General features: G+C 39.7%; 1 protein-coding gene across 1 annotated transcript in view; it reads left to right on the top strand.

Moving 5' to 3' along the window:
* Nucleotides 1-1,868: 1,868 nt before the first annotated feature.
* Nucleotides 1,869-19,843, top strand: part of SYCP2L (synaptonemal complex protein 2 like) — a 102,989-nt gene continuing 85,014 nt past the window's right edge. Inside the window, 12 exon segments of the mRNA XM_070516800.1 lie at nt 1,869-1,877; nt 3,199-3,267; nt 4,436-4,573; nt 4,659-4,778; nt 7,932-8,036; nt 8,457-8,481; nt 13,835-13,920; nt 14,032-14,120; nt 15,913-15,947; nt 16,825-16,967; nt 19,054-19,106; nt 19,680-19,725. Coding sequence (XP_070372901.1) covers nt 1,869-1,877; nt 3,199-3,267; nt 4,436-4,573; nt 4,659-4,778; nt 7,932-8,036; nt 8,457-8,481; nt 13,835-13,920; nt 14,032-14,120; nt 15,913-15,947; nt 16,825-16,967; nt 19,054-19,106; nt 19,680-19,725 — 918 coding nt within the window.

Here is a 19,843-nt window from a genome sequence, read left to right as displayed (position 1 = left end):
CTGCCCGAGGGCCTGGCAACTCCTGTCATTCAGTTGCTTTTGATTTCCAAACGTTAAAATTATGACGCTCTATTTTCGTTTTTACAAATCGATATTTCGTTAATTGCGATAGTTTAAGATAATGTATATTTTGAAATGTTTTAATATAACTTCAAAAATAATTTAAAATCACCTCAGAATGCATAGAAATTAATTTCTGGTCTTATTGTAAACCTTGTTAGAATATATCTTGTCTCCGTAATTTTGGGATGTTCCTAGACATTGCTTACCATTCAACAATATACATAAGTACGGTTTTTTAATGTTAAAGCCAAATTAATCATATACGTTTTTCTAAATGGATTCTGGTGTCTGAAGAAATATGTAGAATCTCCACCGTATTTAGTTTGAGAAGAATTAGGATATGTATCCCAAGTCCTCCTGAAGTTACGTCTGGGTAAGACACGTGAGTGAAAGAAGCTAATTAAAGTGAAAACGCAACAAAATAAAAATAAATCAGTGGGTTTGTTGTTTATTATAGCTTTAACTTCTGAAAATTTGAATGCATTAACAACCATCTAGTTTGGAAAGACATATTTTCCCCCAAATGTCTGAAAATAATTGATTATAAAGTTATCTAATAGTAAGAAAACTTTAATTTTATTATATTTTATCATACTATTTGTTTTATATTCTTATATTCTAAAATAAAATGTATTTAAACTGTATTTTGATTATTGTCATTATCCTTCGATTGATCCCTGCACTAATGTTTGCGCTGATTCACAACACTCAATATTCACAGCTGGCTCTTCTTGACTACTATTCTTATGTAAAAACCCCTTAATTCAAAAGCAACGGAAGAAGGCTTTGAATTGACTAGGTTTAGATTAGATACATTTATGTAGGTATATTTGCATCATATTTGCCAGGAAATGGTTACGAGGAACTTTGAAATAAGGATCATTTTGGAGGTACTGGCGCACAGTCCTGCGCGGACCAGCAGAGATTCTGGGTAGATTATATTTTGCTTCGATGCAAACAAATAACTTCTGTAAACGACATGACACGAAACGTCCGTCACATCTAATTATAATATAAGTTGATTTTTACACAAGTTATGTTTGGATTTGAGGGGTCGTTTTGTTTGTTGGTTGGTTATGAAAACTCCAGTCAAAATTATTTTTGCCACAGTGTTCACACAATAGTAGACAACGTATCGGGCGGCCCGAGACTGTCCATTAGTACACGTTCTTGTCCGGTTAAAGGAAGTGGGCAGAAAACAAGCAAACTGGATGATATTTCTTTGCTTTTTGTTTTGTTTTGTTTTGTTTTGACGAAGTATATCAAGGTATTAAAAAAAAAACCTTCTTTGGTGATATCAGGAATAAAAGTCACAATTTCAGGTGCCAATCTGGTTCCTACGGGGAAAGTTCAGATTCAGTTTAGACCAATATCGATGGATCCAAAACAGCTGGACAAGCTGTTAAAGGTGGAGAGAAAACTGCCAACTTCCGCAAAGGGGACGCCTGTCAGTTTCCAATTTCGCATCTAAAGAAGGTTTAAAGGAAGTTGCTCACACCCTTCTGGTAAACGCTTTCTCTTAAGGTGTGTGGGCGTGCGCCCGGGTTTCCAGACCACGATTGCTAGTTACTTGCAAGTGAACCTTGCGTCTCACACACAGTATTCTAGTCGATTTTAGGGGCGGGTTCATCAATTAGAATTCCCGGCGAAGATCGGAATCCCGGAGCCGCGGGCTGCCCGGGCCCTCGCCGCGGTTCATCCCAGCCCGCCCGGGCCTCGGCGGCCTAACTGCAGGAGGCTGAGCGCGGCGCAGTGCGTGGGACGCCCTGGGCGCGGGTGCGCGGCATCCGGCCGGGAGCCTCGGCATGCAGGCGGTGAGTGACCCCCGGAGGGTGGGCAGGGTGGCCTCCCTGCCACCGTTCTAGTGGGGCGCGGTCCGTGGGCGCTCATTCTCGCGTGTACCACTAGAGGCTGGACGCGGCTACAGTCCCCCCGGCAGCCGAGGGAACAGCCCTTCGGAGGCCCTTATGGGTGCTTCAACCTCCTTAGGTTTGCTTGGAGTTTATTGGCAGCTTTCAGCGACGTAACAAGGCAGGATAGAAACCTCTGGTCCTTGCTAATAAAGCGCTCAGGAAGGGAACACTGGAGCGTTAATGCTAGAAGGCAACGAGAAAGTTCTTTTCAAGTTGCGCGGACTGTTTCCCCCCTTGCTTCTACAAAGTGCGATGACGTTAACCCACCTGGGCCCAGATCTACAGTCCTGAGCGCTGGGACGTCTGCTGGCCGCGCGGCGAGGGACGAACCCTAAGACGCCCGCGGCCCCGGGGTCGGGGAGTATCGGACTGGCACCGCCAGTGCTGCTGCTTTTCAGCATTCGTTTAACTGAATACGCTTCTGGTGAAAAAAAATAAGTCTGAATTTGGGTCTTTGAATTCACCATATTTTTTCGTATCTATAAATAATGATAATACTGTAAAATATGCTGACAGTCAAGGATTTTGGTCAAGTACTTGTAGACGTGGAACTGTTAGTCCAAGCTAGATTTTTTTTTTTTTAAAACGCTTTAGAAGAAATTTTTTAAGAATATTTTTTGTGTATTATACTTTTCAATTAAATTGTTGGGGTGAAGTGAGCAGATGAGAGGCTGTTAACATAGCATAATGTGTTGTGAAAACCAGAATGGTATACTTAGGGGTCACTTTTGAAGAAAATGTGTAACAATCCACTAATTTTTTTGCAAATTCTCTTCTGGTGGTTGTTGATCCTTGAAGTTTCAGTGTCAGTCCTGGCGTCACATTTAAAATTTGTATACGTCAGAAATATAAAGCTTAAAATCACGACTGGGCTTGAAGGACATTTTTTAAAACTTTATTTTACAAGCTCATTCTGAAAACGGTTCATTAGTTAAAAGCTTCCTTTCCATTTTATAGTCGTCACTATGCAGCTTAAAATTGTCTATTTTGTGTGTTTGTTACAATGGTCTTTGCTGCTTCTGATAATTTGTCACAGCGCTAAAGAAGGTTGGATAAAATTTTGGTTTTTTTCAAAGTAGTACCTTCTTAGACCTATAATCCATGCCATGAGCAAACAAAAACTATTTGTTCAGGAAAACAATATGAACCTTTATTTCTAAAACTTGAAATAGATTTCTTTGAAATAAAAATTTTTTTAAAAACATCTTTTCACTGTGCACAGGAAAAGGAAGGTCCTTTGAAGTCGGCTAAGGAAGACGATGGGAGTGGAATGGCCGTGGATGCTTTCTACGTAAAGACGGAGTTTATTCTGTGTGTGTGTGTGTGTGTGTGTGTGTGTGTACTGTTTCAAGTTGTGAGTTCCCCGGGTGATCAGGACAATTGTTCCTCCACTGCAGACCAAGGCAGAGGGTTTGGATTTATTCTGAGTCTAGAGAAGCCAGGCAGCAGCGTGAGCTTCTGAGTCAAGAGCATCTGAGTGTGACTCAGATTGTGAGTGATCTTACGCCACTTCTTACCCTTTCCCAGCCACCTTGCCGGTATCATCTCCAGATAAAGACGCTAACCTCTCAGGGTGGTGGCCAGGGTTAAAGGAGAAGGTCTGCAGAACACTTACCACACTTGGCACAAATAGGCTCACTGTGTGGTGACTCGACGAGGAAAATGCTCTGTTTAAATGGAGTAATTTCAAATGCTGTCTCCCCACTTAAGTCAGTACTAAGTGGAACTTTGGGCTGTATACAGGCAAATGCCTCTATTAAAATAATATTGTATATTGTAATTTAGCCTGTAGGATTGGACTGGATATTTTTAAACCAAAAAATCGTATCTTTTATCATATAGATATTTAGGGAAATGTCTGTTATTCAAGTGTACATACTTAGAAGTATGTCTTGCCTAATGTTCAGGCAGAAAAGATCAATTTCAGTCATTAAATTGCATGAGAATGCAAACTCATGGCAATTTGCGTATTAACTTCTATCCGTAATTATTAGTGGTGAATGCATTTTCTTCCATCTATGATGATCATGTATGTCACTTAATGAGTGATAATAGGCTTAGAATTTTCTAGTGTATTAGAAATTCTAACATTACTGAGGATAGTCTCTTTACCCACAGATATCTGTAATTCCAGTGTAGTTTTCCTGAAGTCAGAGGTTCTTGAACTTTAGCATCAGAATCACCTGAAGGGCCCCACCCACCAGAGTTTGAGTCCTAACAAGCCCCCAGGTGATGCCTATGCTGCTCGTGGTCCAGGAACCACGTTTTGCGAACTACTCTCTTAAGCCAACCAGCTCAATTGGCTCCGTGATTATTTACTTCAAGATATAACTCTCTATTCTGTATTTACCATCTATTATTTCCACACCAAATTATTATTGATAATGATAGTTAGAAATGTTGTTATGAAATAAATGCCCTTGGGGAAAAAAGTAATTTGCGAACTATCAACTTTCCAGCTTCAATCACTTATTACTGATGCTTTCCATGATAAAGGATTTCAAAAAATAGAAGAGTATTTTCAACAGAGAGAGAGCCACATTCCTCAAAAATATAATCATCTTCTATTATACCGTCTTGACAGATCAATAAGCAAGGCAAGTAAATGGTTTGGTTTTGTGACCAGGATAGCAATGTGTAATTATTTGTAAGCCTTTTAACTTAGTATGGTCTAATACCTAGGAACTGGATAAAAATGAGTTTCGGAATGTTTCACTGTTGCTGAAATGTATTCAGCGCTTCCTCATAGATGGCCTCAGAGAAGATGAGCCTCTGCTAGTCCAACAGAGACTGATCCCAAAGATAAGTGTCAGGTTTTGATTTTGTGTCGCTTTGAGTAACTTAAGGAACTAGAGTGAATTCAGTTGGCTAATTAAATCTGACATTCTGCTCCTTTGAAATCAAATTTGAAAAGAAATTGGCTCCAATGCTTGTTGCCTATGTCCAATCAAAAATTAAGTTCCACGTGTTTCCTGATGTCCGTGCTGGGCAGGGCACTCTGGGAGTGTACAGGAGTGAGTGAGATCCAGCCCGCTTCTCCACGTGACGAGCCAATGCAGTAACAACGTGTTTTTATTATTTTAGTGAATTTGACTTGGGAATATAGGATGAGAGGGGAGTAGACTATTCCACGCTCCCCTCCCCCAACAACGGCTCTATAACTATTTTAATAGACTTTATTAACAAGTTTGGATCTAGATAAATTATCAAATACTTCCCCTTGCTACAGCTCACTTTTCCAACTTTCTAAATCCCAGTCAAATCTGAAAAAACAAACAGGAAAAACATTTTTTGCTTATTCTAAGTCATACCCCAGGTATGAAGTTCTCTTCTGCTTTTTAATTAACCAGAAGGTAACATCATGAGTGCCTTTATAATGGCATCTGGAAGCAAAGCAGAGTTTGCAAAATCTCTTGCCTCCATTCTCCTCTTTTCATGATGAGATTTTTGCAGCCCTGAGACGATTTACTTATTGGTGAGCAGATCGGGGGAGGTAGAGGGGCAGAAGGGTGATCTGGCTGGTAATAAAATCTTTGATTTACCCCCCAGTACCTGAAGTTTATTAAGACCAGGTTGGGTCAAGGAGATGCCTCTCTGCCTACCACAGCATGGTGTGCCAAGCTGTGCTGTGTCTGCACCTGGGATCTGAACCAGCGAACCCGGGGCCGCCGAAGCGGAATGTGCGCACTTAACTGCTGCGCTACCGGGCCGGCCCCTATTTTATCTTTTTAACAGGCAAAGGCTATTTATTCAGCACTTGCTATAGCAAAGGAGCCAGCTACCATCACTTGAGTTTTGGCAGAGACTCAAAGGCAGGCAGAGGAGTGGAAACGGGGAAGGCTTTGGGCAGGGAGGCTGCTGGCCTGGGGGCAGCTGTAGGTGGGCTAGCTAGAAGTGGGGCATCTTATCTAATTGGCTAGGGGTGCATATTTGGCTTTCTCTAGTTGGTCCTAAGTTGGAAACAGGGACAAAAATTAGGGAAGCTGTCAGTTATTTATGAAGTCCCTCTCAGGGACTTTAAAAGTGTTTGCATGGGAGGTCTAAGGACTGTCCTTATGCAAACTGTATATATTTCATTTTGCATTTAGCCTCACCTAACTCCCTGATATACTTATTCATGCAGAGAACAGGAAGGAGGGACCAGGAGATAAAACTGCAAAAGAAATGGGGCAGGATGTCCCAGGGGCACCTTAAGCTTATTTTTGAGGGGGATGAATTGGGGTCTCCCCCAAGCTGAATTTCCTCTTTAGATTTAAGAATACCCTCTCAAGGTTTAAAGTGTCAAATCAAATTTCCATATTCCATTGGAATTCTAGTTGATGACAAAACGCTTATAACTATCATTTAGACACATTCTAAAGCGTGTAGTATTATTTCATGTAGGTTTTGGCCAAGGAGAACAGATAGATATTATCAAAGTGAATGGGATACTAGACTCTATGCTTTTAAAGCCAATTGTGTTTGCAGACTCAACACAGTGTGCTGGGAAGTCAGTTCAATAAAATAACGTTTTCCTATAGGAAGGAATATATTTAGTCCTGTAGGATTAAGCAGCTTGTCCTATACCATATGCTTAATGAATAGTAGCTATTGCATCTATAAATATTTCATCTGGCTTCTGGTAATGACACAGCTGTGAGGGCAGCTGGTGCCTCTGTTAGACCATGTATGATCCTGGCACATAAATGGGTTCAGAGAGTGACTTCCTACTCCACATCTTGATCACATAATGTGGCATTTCCCCCACTTGTCTATATTTACACTCAACCAATATATTTTGGTGGGCTGGGAGGGGGATAGGATTTGGGAGGATGAATGGAATAGAGACAAAAATGCATCTAAAAGCATAGAATTGAGCATGAACGTAGGCAGGGAGGAAATACTTCCTTCTCAGTGAGTTCCGTTGTATAGAGGGACGTTTCTTCCCTCGGGCTGTTGGAGAAAAGTTTGCTTCAGGAGGCGCATGATTCAGTCTAATGCAAATATTTGTCTGATTTGAGATAAAAGAAATGTTATTGTAACATAGCTCTCAAGCCTTGTCGTACATTAGAATCAGCTTTAACAAGCCCTACCAGGGTTCCCATCAGAGATTCTGATTTCCTGGCTCTGCGATGAGTCCCAGGCATCGGGGCGGTTCAGAACTCCCCAGGTTTTCCCAATGTGCAGCCAAGGGCGAGATCTCATTGGTTTGTCCATGGTCTTGAGCTGATGCCTTGGGTTCTTAGCTCTAAAGTGGACAGTTTCCAAGGCCTCACTTCTGTCCGAGTTGTTCATCACACACTCATCTTACTAATTTTGTGTTCAACTGATGATTTCTAACTATGCATGAAGGATTTTTTCTTTTTGTAAGAGTAACCAGTGTCAGCAAAAGTGGTCCAAAGGTGGCCTTCACTTTATTGAATAAATACATTCTACGAGGGTTTATAAAAGTTTATTCTAAATCATAACAACTCTAGCAACTTAATGTGAACTTGGATATATGTTCCTATGCAAAAAAAGTCTCCAGTTAGCTAGAAACTTTTGGCAAAAGAAAGGTAGCCAGGCCTGAGGCGTATTTACGGTACTGCGCAGACTTTTGGAGCACTTTCCAAACTCTGCATCTCCTTTGATAGCCTGTTTTCTACAGCTTCCCGCAAGAGGAGACCTCCTGTGTTGGGGAGGCTCATTTATCTTTTAAGCCTCACTCACTAACCACCTTATATGGCTTTCTGGCATTGATCCTGGCCAACTCTCCAATTCTTGCTGGTATCTGAGAACTTACTTATTGCAGCTCTGTAGCAGTGTCATTCCATCCTGGGGTGTTCTAGATGGCCGGGCTTAATTAAAATGTTATGGAACAAAAAGGTCTTTAAAATTATTCTGCTCTAGTGAAAGAATTAGCCTGACAAATTTTATCAGATAGGCTGTAGTTACTCAGTCATACTGGTATCCATTAGCGTTTCTTCTCTTGTGTACATGGTTTCCTGGTTTGAAAGAACGACAGGATTTCTGACCATGGCAGATCTAGCCTCCGACACATCCCTGGTTAATGTTACAGAAGACTTCTTTGACACGGCGTTGGTAAGGATGGGGGTGGACGCTCCACGGAGCGGATACCATTGGTAATTTGCAGGAATCTTTGAGTTATTTATAAAACTTGTGTTTTTCTCAGATGTGGGTTTTACTAAAAGACTCTCATATTTTATTAGTAGTATATTATGTGAAATAGAAGCAAACGTTAATATACGTAACCAATGTTATAGAAAAATGAAGTGATTTATTTTCATACATACAAATATATCATTCACGTGATTGAGGGTGATATGCTGATTTTAATAAAGTGATTGCAGGTCAAATAGGATTTCTCTAAAAATGTTTTTCTACTGTATTTAAAGTCAAAGCCTGCCTGTTAGAGAACTATCATCATTAATGCACTGATGTTATAGTTTATAGTGTTTTTTAAAGATAATACAAGCTTTCCTTTTTCTTTCTGTTTATTAGATTATTTCCACGAGGAGTAGTAAAGGTAAGTGTATTATTTACTACTAATTGCCTATTTACATTTCATTAATAGGTATGGAGAAAAGAATATTTATCTAAATGATATATAGAAGTGAAGTGGGTTTAAATATTACATTTGGATTTATCGACCATCTTATGATAGTCACATTGTGATGCTGAGATGAACTTTGTTGTAAAGTGTGTCCCAGTGTGCCTGAGGGGCATTTTTGTTTAGCTGGTACTGTCACCATTTGGCTACTTGGCTCCATCCAGAAATGGAGCCACTTTTGTCATTCCAAACCAGCAAAAGTTTAGCTACTACTGATTTAACTTGGAGCTGATTCAGATGCCTATCTCTGTTTTTTAAGTGTAAAGGGTAAAATTTTAGAAAATTAGGAGATTAGAGCGATGATTTTGTTCAGTTTAGCTCAAGTTAAAGGTAATTCAACATTTTGAATTATGAAACCATAAGTTCAAAGATGCACTTATAATATTTGAACATTTCCGTAATTGGGGCCATCTTAAAATGAGTATGTCCTGTATTGTCCATCTTTTAATTTTTCTTTTGAAAAGCTGTTATTAAAGTAACACTACATTCTACAATGGATGGTATCTTGTAACTGAGGAAATTTAGTACTAGAAGCTTAAGAATGCCTGGTGCTTAGCTGATTTGTGAAAAAGGTCCCCATAATCTAAGCCAGCAGATCCAAATACTTTCAAGTCAATTTTTTATGAACTTCCTAAGTGATGGCTACTGTATCTAAAATCGGTTAGTAGTAAAAATTACTTTGAATTTTGTAACATTTAAAAATAAGCTTGTCTTTTATTAGTTACAACTGTATATATACACTGCATATTTGAAAAAAATTACATATGGGAGAGATCTAATCAGTCCACAGTTGTTGTTTGGTCCACGTACAGATCCGCATAATCCTTGTAATAACTCCATTGCTCGGAATGGAGGAAACGCTGCTCCAGATGACTCTATTGGCTCGGGCTGCCATCACAAAATACCATGGGCTGGGGGGCTTAAACAACAGAAATTTACTTCCTCACAGTCCCGGAGGCTGGAAGTCTGAGACCAGGGTGCCAGCACGTGGGGTTCTGGTGAGAGCTCTCTGACTTGCAGATGGCTCCCTTCTCCCGGTGTCCTCACATGACGGAGAGGGAGCCAGCTCTCTAGGGTCTTGTCCTATAAAGGCACTAATCTCATCATGAAGACCCCTCCCTCATGACCTCATCTAACCCTGCTTACCTCCCCAAAGGAGCCCATTTCAAGTACCATCACAGGGAGGTTAGGGCGTCAACATATTTATCTGGGGGGCGGGGGGCAGAATTTAGCTCATAGCAATGACGACTTATGCTTGGAGCGCACTCTGACCACCTCGGGGGGACTGGCCTCTTTGCAAGTGTCAAGTTTTCACATGTGTCCTCTGACAGTCGTTTTGCACGGGTGTTGATAAGCCCAGGCTCTACAGAGCTGAAGTTTAACCTCTCTCTCAAGTGCGAGGATGTTTTCTCTGACCTCCTTCCCACATCCTCCTGCCACTGATAGAATTATTCCTCCCTTTTGGGCCAAGATTTGCCATCTTACTGTATGTGCTCCATTTGTAGGATTCTTTTGCTTTGTGCTTTGCTGGGTGGATTTGATTTTCTTTCACAATTTCCTCCTTTGTAGTGAGTTGAATGGCTCATGTCCTAGTTTTATTCTACTGCTAGTTACTCTTAATTTAATGATCAACATGAAAATGGCAGCACCTATTTCTTCTTTATATAGGACAAGGAATATGGCATGTTTTTATTCCTCCTCTATCTTCTACCCAGACTTCTTTAACCTGGGTAAATTTTAGGGCCCTGTTACGTATCTTTGTAAATAGATTTGCTGTTTGGCTTGTGTTGCAGTCTTATTTCCAACATTTATTTAGGGCTCACTACCAACCTGTTTATACCACAATGTCCTCATTCTTGCGTCCTTTATTCTGCTTCATCTCCATCTGCTATAATCTATTTTCAAGAGCGTTATTAGAGTATGAGGCTGGGTCATGGTCAGAGCTTTTTATCATTTAAGAATGTCTTTGTGGCTTTTATACAATGTAACTCTCACTTTACTCTGTTTCATTGCCTTCTAATATTAAGTGTCGTGAGCATGTGCACACGCGTTTGCTTTATGTGGTTTTTGAAGCGCTATTTTGAAATCAAACCTTAATTCAGCTCAGGAAATTTTTTTCTTTGATAATTTTGTCAGTTAGAGCAGGGTTGTTCAACTATGGCATTATTGACGGATAAATCTTTGTTTTAGGGGGCTGTGCTGTACACTATGGGATGTCTAGCAGCACTCGTAGCTTCTGGTTACTATATGCCAATATAGTCCCTCCCACTTCCCCAGTTGTGACAACCAGAAACATCTCCAGACATTGCTAACTGCTCCCTGGGGTAGGGAGTGGGGAATAGGGGGGCAGGGGCAAAAATCATCTCTAGTTGAAAACCACTGAGTTAAAGTGTTTTTGGCATATGTAACAGAATATCTACTTCAAACAGGCTAAAATGATAAAGATGACTTATCGGCTCAACGAACTAAAAAGTCCAGGGACAGAAAGTTTCAGGAGCTCTTTGGTCACAACCATGCTCCGTGCTCTCTAATTCTTTCAGTGCTGCCTTCCTCAGACTTGTCTTCACTCGCAAGTTGGTCTCCCTTGATGATTCCAAGATGGCGGCAGCAACAGAGCTTTGTGCTTCCTGGTTCACATCTTGGGGTGAAATGTTCGCTTTCCACAATGATCATACAAAAGCCCTAGCTTTGCTCTGATTGGATGCCTCCCCTAAATGAACCAATCATTATGGAAAGATGAATGGGATGCCCCTGCATGTTTTAAGCCAATCAGGGTCCACCCCTGGAGCTAACCAGTCCCACCCAATAGCATTACTGCTACATAACAGAGAAGCGGGAAAAGCATGAATGCAATGCACCAAAAAGTCCATTATAGTTAATCTTACAAAGAGAACAGAATAGAAAGAGTTTATCTATTATGCATCCATTGCATCTTTATGGTCTTCATATGCATCTTTCTCTCACTCATTTTTTCCCGTGCATTTTGAGAGTTTTTAAGTCTTTCTTGGAAGACATTGCTTTAAATAATTCTGTTCTCATTGCTTCCAGTACAGACTTCAATTCTGCTCTTACATCTTTGCTTCCTTGAAACCTGTGGGTGGTGATCTGCCTCTGCTCTCAGATTCATTCCCCCGCCTCTCTCTCTCTCTCTCTCTACTTTGTAATGCACAGAACTTTCTTCTCTAGGCTTTCTTAGCAACTGGCTTCCTGCTAGGTTTAGCCAATGGCAGGAAATTGGAGGTAGGAGGGAGCAGAGAAGACATTTCTCCCCCTTCCTTCTGCTGAGGTACCATCTCTGAGAGTGACTGCACAGTCCCTGTGGCTCAAGCCTATTTGTGGTTGTACATTTTGTCAGGTGACCTTGATTCCTCAGATCTGGTAATACCACTTCCTTCCTGTGACTTCCTGGGGAGGAAGTGGGGTAGTAGCGGCCACCTATGTATTTATGACTAATTCCCTGTATTAAATTCCCTCAGATTGAAGTATCTAAAATGGCTTTGATTTTCATATTACGTATTTCTTTTATTTCTCTGTTCTCTATGTTCATCTTAGACTGTTGCCTTCTCTTGGAAATCTAATTTTTGTTTCATAGAATTTATGTTCTTTTGAACTTTGAGACAAGCAGATTCCTAAATTTTTAAGTTTCTTGAAGTAAGCATTTCTTAAAAGTCGCTTTTCTGCTACCTCTTGACTTACAATACTCCTCTCTTTTTTCATAGGGCTGTATTTGTTAGTTTCTCTTTACTGCTCTTTAAAGAAAAGATTGAATGTCATCTGTTTGCTAATTAACAGGGTATGTAAGTGTCTCTAGGGTCCCCTGCTTCCATGTGGAACACCTAGACCCTGTTAGACTCTTTCTCTTAAGTTTTAAGCTGGCAGGCAAGTTGTTGGTACAGCCCCTAGTCAAATTTCTGGTTTCCAGAGATCATCTGCAGTATAAGTATGGCTTTTTGGGCTGAAGAGGGATGTTTTTTATTTCTACTTCCTGGTTTGGGTTCCTACAATTTCATGAGTTATATGAGGGTTAAAAAGTATGCAATATGTGATTTAAAAACTTGCATATCAAAACTGCACGTCTGAACCTATCAAAATAGTGCCAGGACCTCCTCATGAGTTTTTGCAGTGTACACTACCACTGGCATTTCATATCTTAACATGCGTAAATGAAGTCATAAAGGATAGTTTATTGTTTAATAAGCATAAAGTACTACCACGTACCTTGTTTTTTACTATGTACTGACATATATGCAGCTGTTGAAGTTTCTATGATTATGCTATTTAATAAAGACCCAAACTTTATTAAGAAAATTCCTGCTTCTGTTAGCATAAGAACTTATAAAATTTTTATTTTTTATTTTGTTTTTAAAGATTGGCACCTGAGCTAACTGTTGCCAATCTTCTTCTTTTTTTTTTTTTTTTTGCTTTTTCTCCCCAAATCCCCCCAGCACCTAGTTGTATATTTTAGTTGTGGGTCTTTCTAGTTGTGGCATGTGGGATGCCACCTCAGCATGGCCTGATGAGCAATGCCATGTCTGTGCCCAGGATCTGAACCGGTGAAACTGTGGGCCACTGAAGTGGAGCACTTGAACTTAACCACTTGGTCACAGGGCCGGCCCCTAAAATTTTTATTTATTTATTTTTTATTATTTTTTTATTTTTTGAGGAAGATCAGCCCTGAGCTAACATCTGCTGCCAATCCTCCTCTTTTTGCTGAGGAAGACTAGCCCTGAGCTAACATCTGTTCCCATCTTCCTCTACTTTATATGTGGGATGCCTACCACAGCATGGCTTGCTGAGTGGTGCCATATCCGCACCTGGGATCTGAACCGGCGAACCCCGGGCCACTGAAGTGGAATGTGTGCACTTAACTGCTGCGCCACGTGGCCAGCCCCTAAAATTTTATTTTTATAAAATACACAATTGTAAGAAACTCATAGAAACAATGGGAAACTGTGTGTAGGAGCTGTCCTTTGCAGTTGCTCAGTCTGGACAAAAAAGAAGCTTTGCTTGAGATGTGATCGTCACATACAGCCACGCCTGCATATGCTGCTGCTGATTTCCTCAGTGGTATCTATGCAGTGCAGGTCTGTGTGGCCTGAGGTATCTAGAACTTGAAGCAGGCTCTCATTTGTCCCTTGTCCAGATATATAATTTCTGCAATGTTCACTGCTGCCCTGGCTTTTTCAGTCTTTGCCTCATCCGGCTGTGTAGCAGTCATTTACTTATTCTTTTGAGCATCAATTTGATTCTTTTAAAATTATACTTTCAGGGAAAATTCAGATGCTGGATTCCTTCATATTTCCCTTAGGATCTCTGGTGACAGAAAAGACTGTAAATCATTTGATTCAACGGGAGGTAAGGTGCAAATAACAAAACAGATAACAGTTGCTCTGGAACCTTGGAGAAAGTTGTGCATAGGTCTCTGTTTTGTTTCTTCCTCATGAATGCCTCTCTGACTCCAAAAAGGCTTTGAAGACTTTGAACTTCATTTTGCAGGCTGTGCCTCGGGAAGAGAGAAAACAACTCTCCTTGTCAGAAGGCCCGTGTCTTCTTATGTAAGTGATCTTGTACTCGATTATGTGAGGATGTGAGGGCAAAACCTCTCCAGACTGTACGACCTCAATCTTTGTTCTCCTTAGGCCTGATTACTTCCTTCCCTCCTTCAGTAAATACTTTGTGCACCTACTATGGATCAGGCGCTTTGTCAAGCCGTGAAGAAGGACTGAGGAAAAAAGCTAGACTCTGCTAACCTCTTTTTTAGTAGTATGTGGTTTTCTTCTTTGTTCAAATCACATTTGTGAGGTGAAATGCTTTCTCAGGCTATAGGTTATTTTTTCACTGCGAGTGTGAACTAAATTAGTAACTCATGGGAGAATGTCAAGGGTACAGAGCCTGGAGCCAGACTACTCGGCTTCAAATCCTGGTTTTGCCACTTAAGCTACTTGCATCATTTAGAGCACGGTCTTAACCTCACTGTACCTACCTGAGTTTGCTCACGTGTAAAATGCAGCCAACAGTACCTGACTGAGTTATTATACAGGTTGAATCAAGCAGTCCATTGAAGGTGATCAGCACATTACCTAGTAGAGAGCAAATGCTCCAAGGTTACCCACTGTTAGCTATACCAATAGAGCACGGAGTTTGTACTGCTTTTCGAGTGATGGACTTTTTTGTTTTATGGTGACCTGGACACAACTATGTAGTTCTGGGGACATTGAAATTTGGAGGTAAGGTTGTCATGTGTGACCATGGAAAGAGAAAAACCAGCACCCTGTTTTGAAATTTGAACCCAAATATGTGACTATGTTCTAACCACTAACCAGCATCGATGACCTCACGGGGACGGACCGTCATCCGTGTGATACGCTGCCATGACTGATGAGAGAAAGGCTACCGAGTTTGCGATAGTGTAGGCCTGAAAGAGGTGGTCTCTGAGCCTGGAGCTCATTGCTAGCATATTTGTCCATTGAACTAGTCTTTGCAGGATGCGGTTTTTCCACTGGATTTTTCCCCAAAAATATTTATTGAATATGTTAGTGCAGCCATTACTCTTAGCGGTGTATGTAGACTTGGAGAGCAGCTGACCTGATGTTTTCTCCTAAATTTGCAAACCAATCCTATGGTCTTATCTTACTGTTTGTATGTTCTAGAAAGTCTGGAATATTCTGGATTTCAAGTCAGATGCAAAATCTGCAAGCATAAAATAAGGCAGAACTCTTAGTCGTGATGTTTTAAGCCTTCAATTTAATAGTAACAAATTAATCTGCTTATTATGAGAAACTGAATCACAAGATTTCTTAACAAATCTGTTCTTTCGAATGGGGGTTACTTTAGACGTTAAAATCAACATCACACTTGTCATGTAACAATTTCAGTTAAATGCTGATACAATAAGGGAGTCTGTTAGCTACAATAATGTGAGAACTTAATCTCATTATGTCTGTAACTTAATCAGTTTTTGAAATCCGCTCAAAAAGCTCCTAGGAGAGAGCCACAGCACCCCTTATCATTTCTTCCAGATGTCAAATTCCACAATCTTAGCATATCATGAATCCTCAGAGATCAGCAAATTGAATTCACTTTACAGAAAGAGAAATAGAATCTTAGAATATATGGTAGCTCTAGTTTCTTAAAAAAAAATAAAAGGACACTTAAGTCATTAATATATAAACTTGAGAAAATTTTTCCATAAAAATTTATTCTTGACATGGAGGAAATTCTGATGCTGAATTTCAAATAAATAATTTCAAACATACACATCTTGGTTTTAAATTTTAATGCCAAAATAATAAAGTTTTGACTGTTCATGTTCATTTCAGTAAAATGTAATTTACCTAAATGTTTCAGGAAGGATCTTGCAAGGACAATCTTGACTGTGGGTGGTAAGAAGTGTTTAAAATTTTTCGGTATTAGAATATTAAATATTGGACATGGGGGTTTTATGAGCATGTTGGAAGTATGGGGAATTAATTATGGCCAAGTTGAAAATAGGAATTAGGATTTTATTTTTAATTTATTATGAGAGATTTTAGCATGCTGAAAACAATACAGAATAATTAATGAATACTCATTTGCCAACCAGCTTAGTCAAATTTTATATTTTGCCATATTTGCTTTCAATCTTCTTGAAAATAAATCAGAGTTGCAAGTAAAACCTCTGTGTCCATGTCCTTGATCCCATCCCCTTTCCATTGGTAGAGGGAATCCTTGACTTGGATTTTTTTTTCATTCCTAAGTATATTTTTCTACTTTTTCTCTGTCTTCGTAAGTGACATGTAATACTGTTTTGCAATTTTAAAAGTATTCTATAAATTTCATCCTATTGTACATATCCAGTTGCAACTTGCATTTTACCTTTAAAATTACTTGAGATTTAAACACGTTAATATATGTAGTTTTGTTTATATGCTGTGAAATACCACAATTTATCTTGGAATTTAATCTTTGCAGTGGAAATATTTTTTTAAGGCTGTTTGGACTACTTTTGATGAATGCTTTAATACATCTAAAACATAAAATACAGAAACACTTATTTTTTAAAAAATTGTTATATGCTGACCTATTTAGATTTTCTCCTAATATTTCTCAAATATTGAATTTAAATGAATATCATTACTCTGGGACACATCTTACTGCTTATAAGACACAATGCTAGTCTTCTAAGATGGAATTTCTTAGAACAAGTGTTAGTTTTGAACTCATTTTTTCTTTTGCTTTGTGCCCAGAATTATCCATGTCTATCTAATTATTCATCTCTAGATTATGACCAGCAGGTTGCTCTCTCTGAAGCGTTGTGTAGACTGACAACGAAGAAGTCAAGGGTTGACCTTGTCCATCAGTGGTTTGAAGATGATGTCATTGCTGAAGCTTTCAAAGAAATTAAGGATCGAGAATTTGAGACGGTGAGATTCCTAGTCATCAAAATTCCATGTAATCCATACTTATTAAGCAACCTCTCAGTACTTTCCTGTGTTGGAGAGGAATTTTTCCTTAAATGTGATTAAGTTGCCATTCTTAAACTTCCTGTTTCCCACATGTTTGAAGCAATTGAGGACAATATGAACAGAAGATTTGTTGGTCAAATATGGGGTTACAGATAGGACTTTATAGGTAACTTAGAAGTTACCTGTATGTAAATTTGATGGATCCAGTCAGAGAAAATGTCATGGGAGGGGGAGCAATTTTCAACAACCCTTGAAGGGTGGGAAGAGTTGGAGAAGAAAAGAAAGTACATTTCAGCCTTGCAGGGAGCAGCTGGGGTGATGACGGGATGGTACGCTCTAATGACCGAGGAGTGTTATGAGGTGGCTGTGCTGTGAGCCAGCCACCACAGTTTGAAGGGACAGTAATTTCCAGTGTCTTCCATGCGATCTGGGCTCATGTGATTGTGATTGTGTCCTCAAGCAGCACGAAGATAGCTTATGGCTTTATTGCATACCTACCTTCATCCTAAAATAGCTAAAATGTTTTTCCTCTTTGAAAAAGTTCTTAAAATGAGGGTTAGACACTTGGGAAAAGGTAAAATCCTTAACGACAGTGCTCATGTTGAACAAAGACTTTCGGGTGAAAACTGCTGTGCAGCTAGGATTTTATTAAATCCGAACCTTTAAATATGTTAGTAAATGTACTATATTTGACTTTGAGTCCGTTGCCAGATCTGCGGTAGCCAGGATTCAGTTTGGTCTAAATGGAAAGATGGTGAGCCCCGGGTTTGAGTCCCATCTCCCTGACCAACATGATGTATGCATTTTGGCAAGGCAGTTGACTTACAAAGCCCTGGTGTCCCCATCTGTAAAATGGGAATAAAACCCACCTCAGAATTTGGAGAATTAGGGTCTGGCCCAGTGATGTCGTCATTAAGTTTGCACGCTCTGCTTCGGTGGCCAGGGGTTCGTGGGTTTGGATCCCGGGCACAGACCTACACACCACTCATCAATCCATGCTGAGGTGGCATCCTACATACAAAATAGAGGAAGATTGGCACATATGTTAGCTCAGGGCCAATCTTCCTCAAGCAAGAAAAGATTGGCAAGAGATATTAGCTCAGGGTCAATCTTCTTCACCAAAATAATAATAAAAACTTTGGAGAATTAAGTGAGAGAAACTGAAAGTATCTGGGATGTTACGGACATTCAGATGTTAGTTTTCTTTCTCCTCTGTGTCATTTCCTCATCTGCAGGGAAGTTTGGTGAAAATAGGAGAAAAGTAATTATCTTGTTTTTCAAATCATCCTCCCCACCCCAGAGCCGTCAGCTTCTTAACTGGACTGCTTTTAGATGAAGGTTTGCATTTACTGTTGTCTGTTTAGTGCTGAATATAGACTCTGATGTGAGGACTGATTCCAGTAATCAGCCCTTGCTGACAAAAGTAACAAAAGCCTGGATCAGTGTCTCTTTGGCTTTAGAATTTTGCAGGCAACAAATTTACTTTCCTAATAGCTGTTGGTTACGAGAACCCTAAAAATGTGCTTTATTCTCAGGACATATACCAAGAGAGAGAACCCAAGAAGGAGTAGGATGGAGAATTACAGATAAGGAATTGGCCGTGGATAATACAGCTGGATAAGCCCAAAGTTGATGAGTTTTATGAGTTTGTGATTGTGTTGTTCTGGGCAGATGTTAGGAGATGGACGCCCAATGGGCTAGTCAAATATTGTGGTCTAGGTCATCAGTAATATGGATTTCTCTTGCTTACTCTTCCAACCCAGTGAAACATGATTTCACGTATCACTTTTGGAGACTTAAGCATTTCTCAGCTGAAAATCTCCTGGCTGGGGGATTCCTTCTAGAACATATGTCTGGAGCCTCCTCTTTGTGACACAAAATATTGTTTTAGTTAACATACAATAATGAATCCTTGTGAAGCCTTGAGATTTTACTGGATCCTGGAAATTTAGAAGCAATCACTGGTCTCTACATGCTGGTAAGGGGAGCATTTAACTAAGATATTTGACTTTTTATTAAAATGTTTGCATTATTTGCTTTGAAGGACAGTAGACAATTTCTCAATCATCTAAACAACAGACTTGGTGACCAAAGAAGGTAAGGTGTTTCTCTGAGAATTATTGTATTGGCTAATTGTATTCTGAAAATGTCTAATACTAAAAATATACGTATAGGATCTGTTTTAGTTATTTTAGGAGAGAATATAGGATGCATAATTTACTGAGCATTACTGAGTTGTTCATTGAGTAGAAATCTCAGAAGATTAGACACATTCTACCCAGTGATTCATTTGTGTGTGTTTAAAAATTATCTCTATCAGTCTTTTAGCATATTTATTTATGGTTTGCAATATTTCTAACATTGTGTCCTCTGGGGAGGTTTTATGAAGAGTGATTTCTGATAGACTTGAGGTCACTGGGGATAGGCATACTATAGACAGTTGAGTCCTTGATGAGAAAGTATTTGCTAACTTCATTCTTTTCATTGGGATGGAGATTTGAAATCTAGTTATAATCTTCATTCGCAGGTTTGAAATCCCCTTCCATACTTTGTACAAAGAGACATAATGGCGTACCCTAGTTCCACATGCTTGCTTGTAGAACATCTGTAGGTTGTGTTTGGGGTCCATCCATATTTTATTTTACTTTTTAATTGTGAGGTGTTTTGCAGGGTCTATTCGTTTCCATGTATGGCTGCTTTTGCTGATGGGAATGAGGTATGTTTGTCTCTCTTGGGGTCCGTGAGGGTGGGATATAATGAAATCCATAGTTAGGTTTACTTAGGATAAACTGCTCTTGCTACTCAGAAGGGCTTTTTAAAAAAAGGAAGCTTAC

Source organism: Equus asinus, chromosome 8, assembly GCF_041296235.1.
Source record: "Equus asinus isolate D_3611 breed Donkey chromosome 8, EquAss-T2T_v2, whole genome shotgun sequence".
Classification (NCBI taxonomy): domain Eukaryota; kingdom Metazoa; phylum Chordata; class Mammalia; order Perissodactyla; family Equidae; genus Equus; species Equus asinus.
Note: the sequence above shows the minus strand (reverse complement) of the source record. Positions and strands in the feature narration are given on the sequence as shown.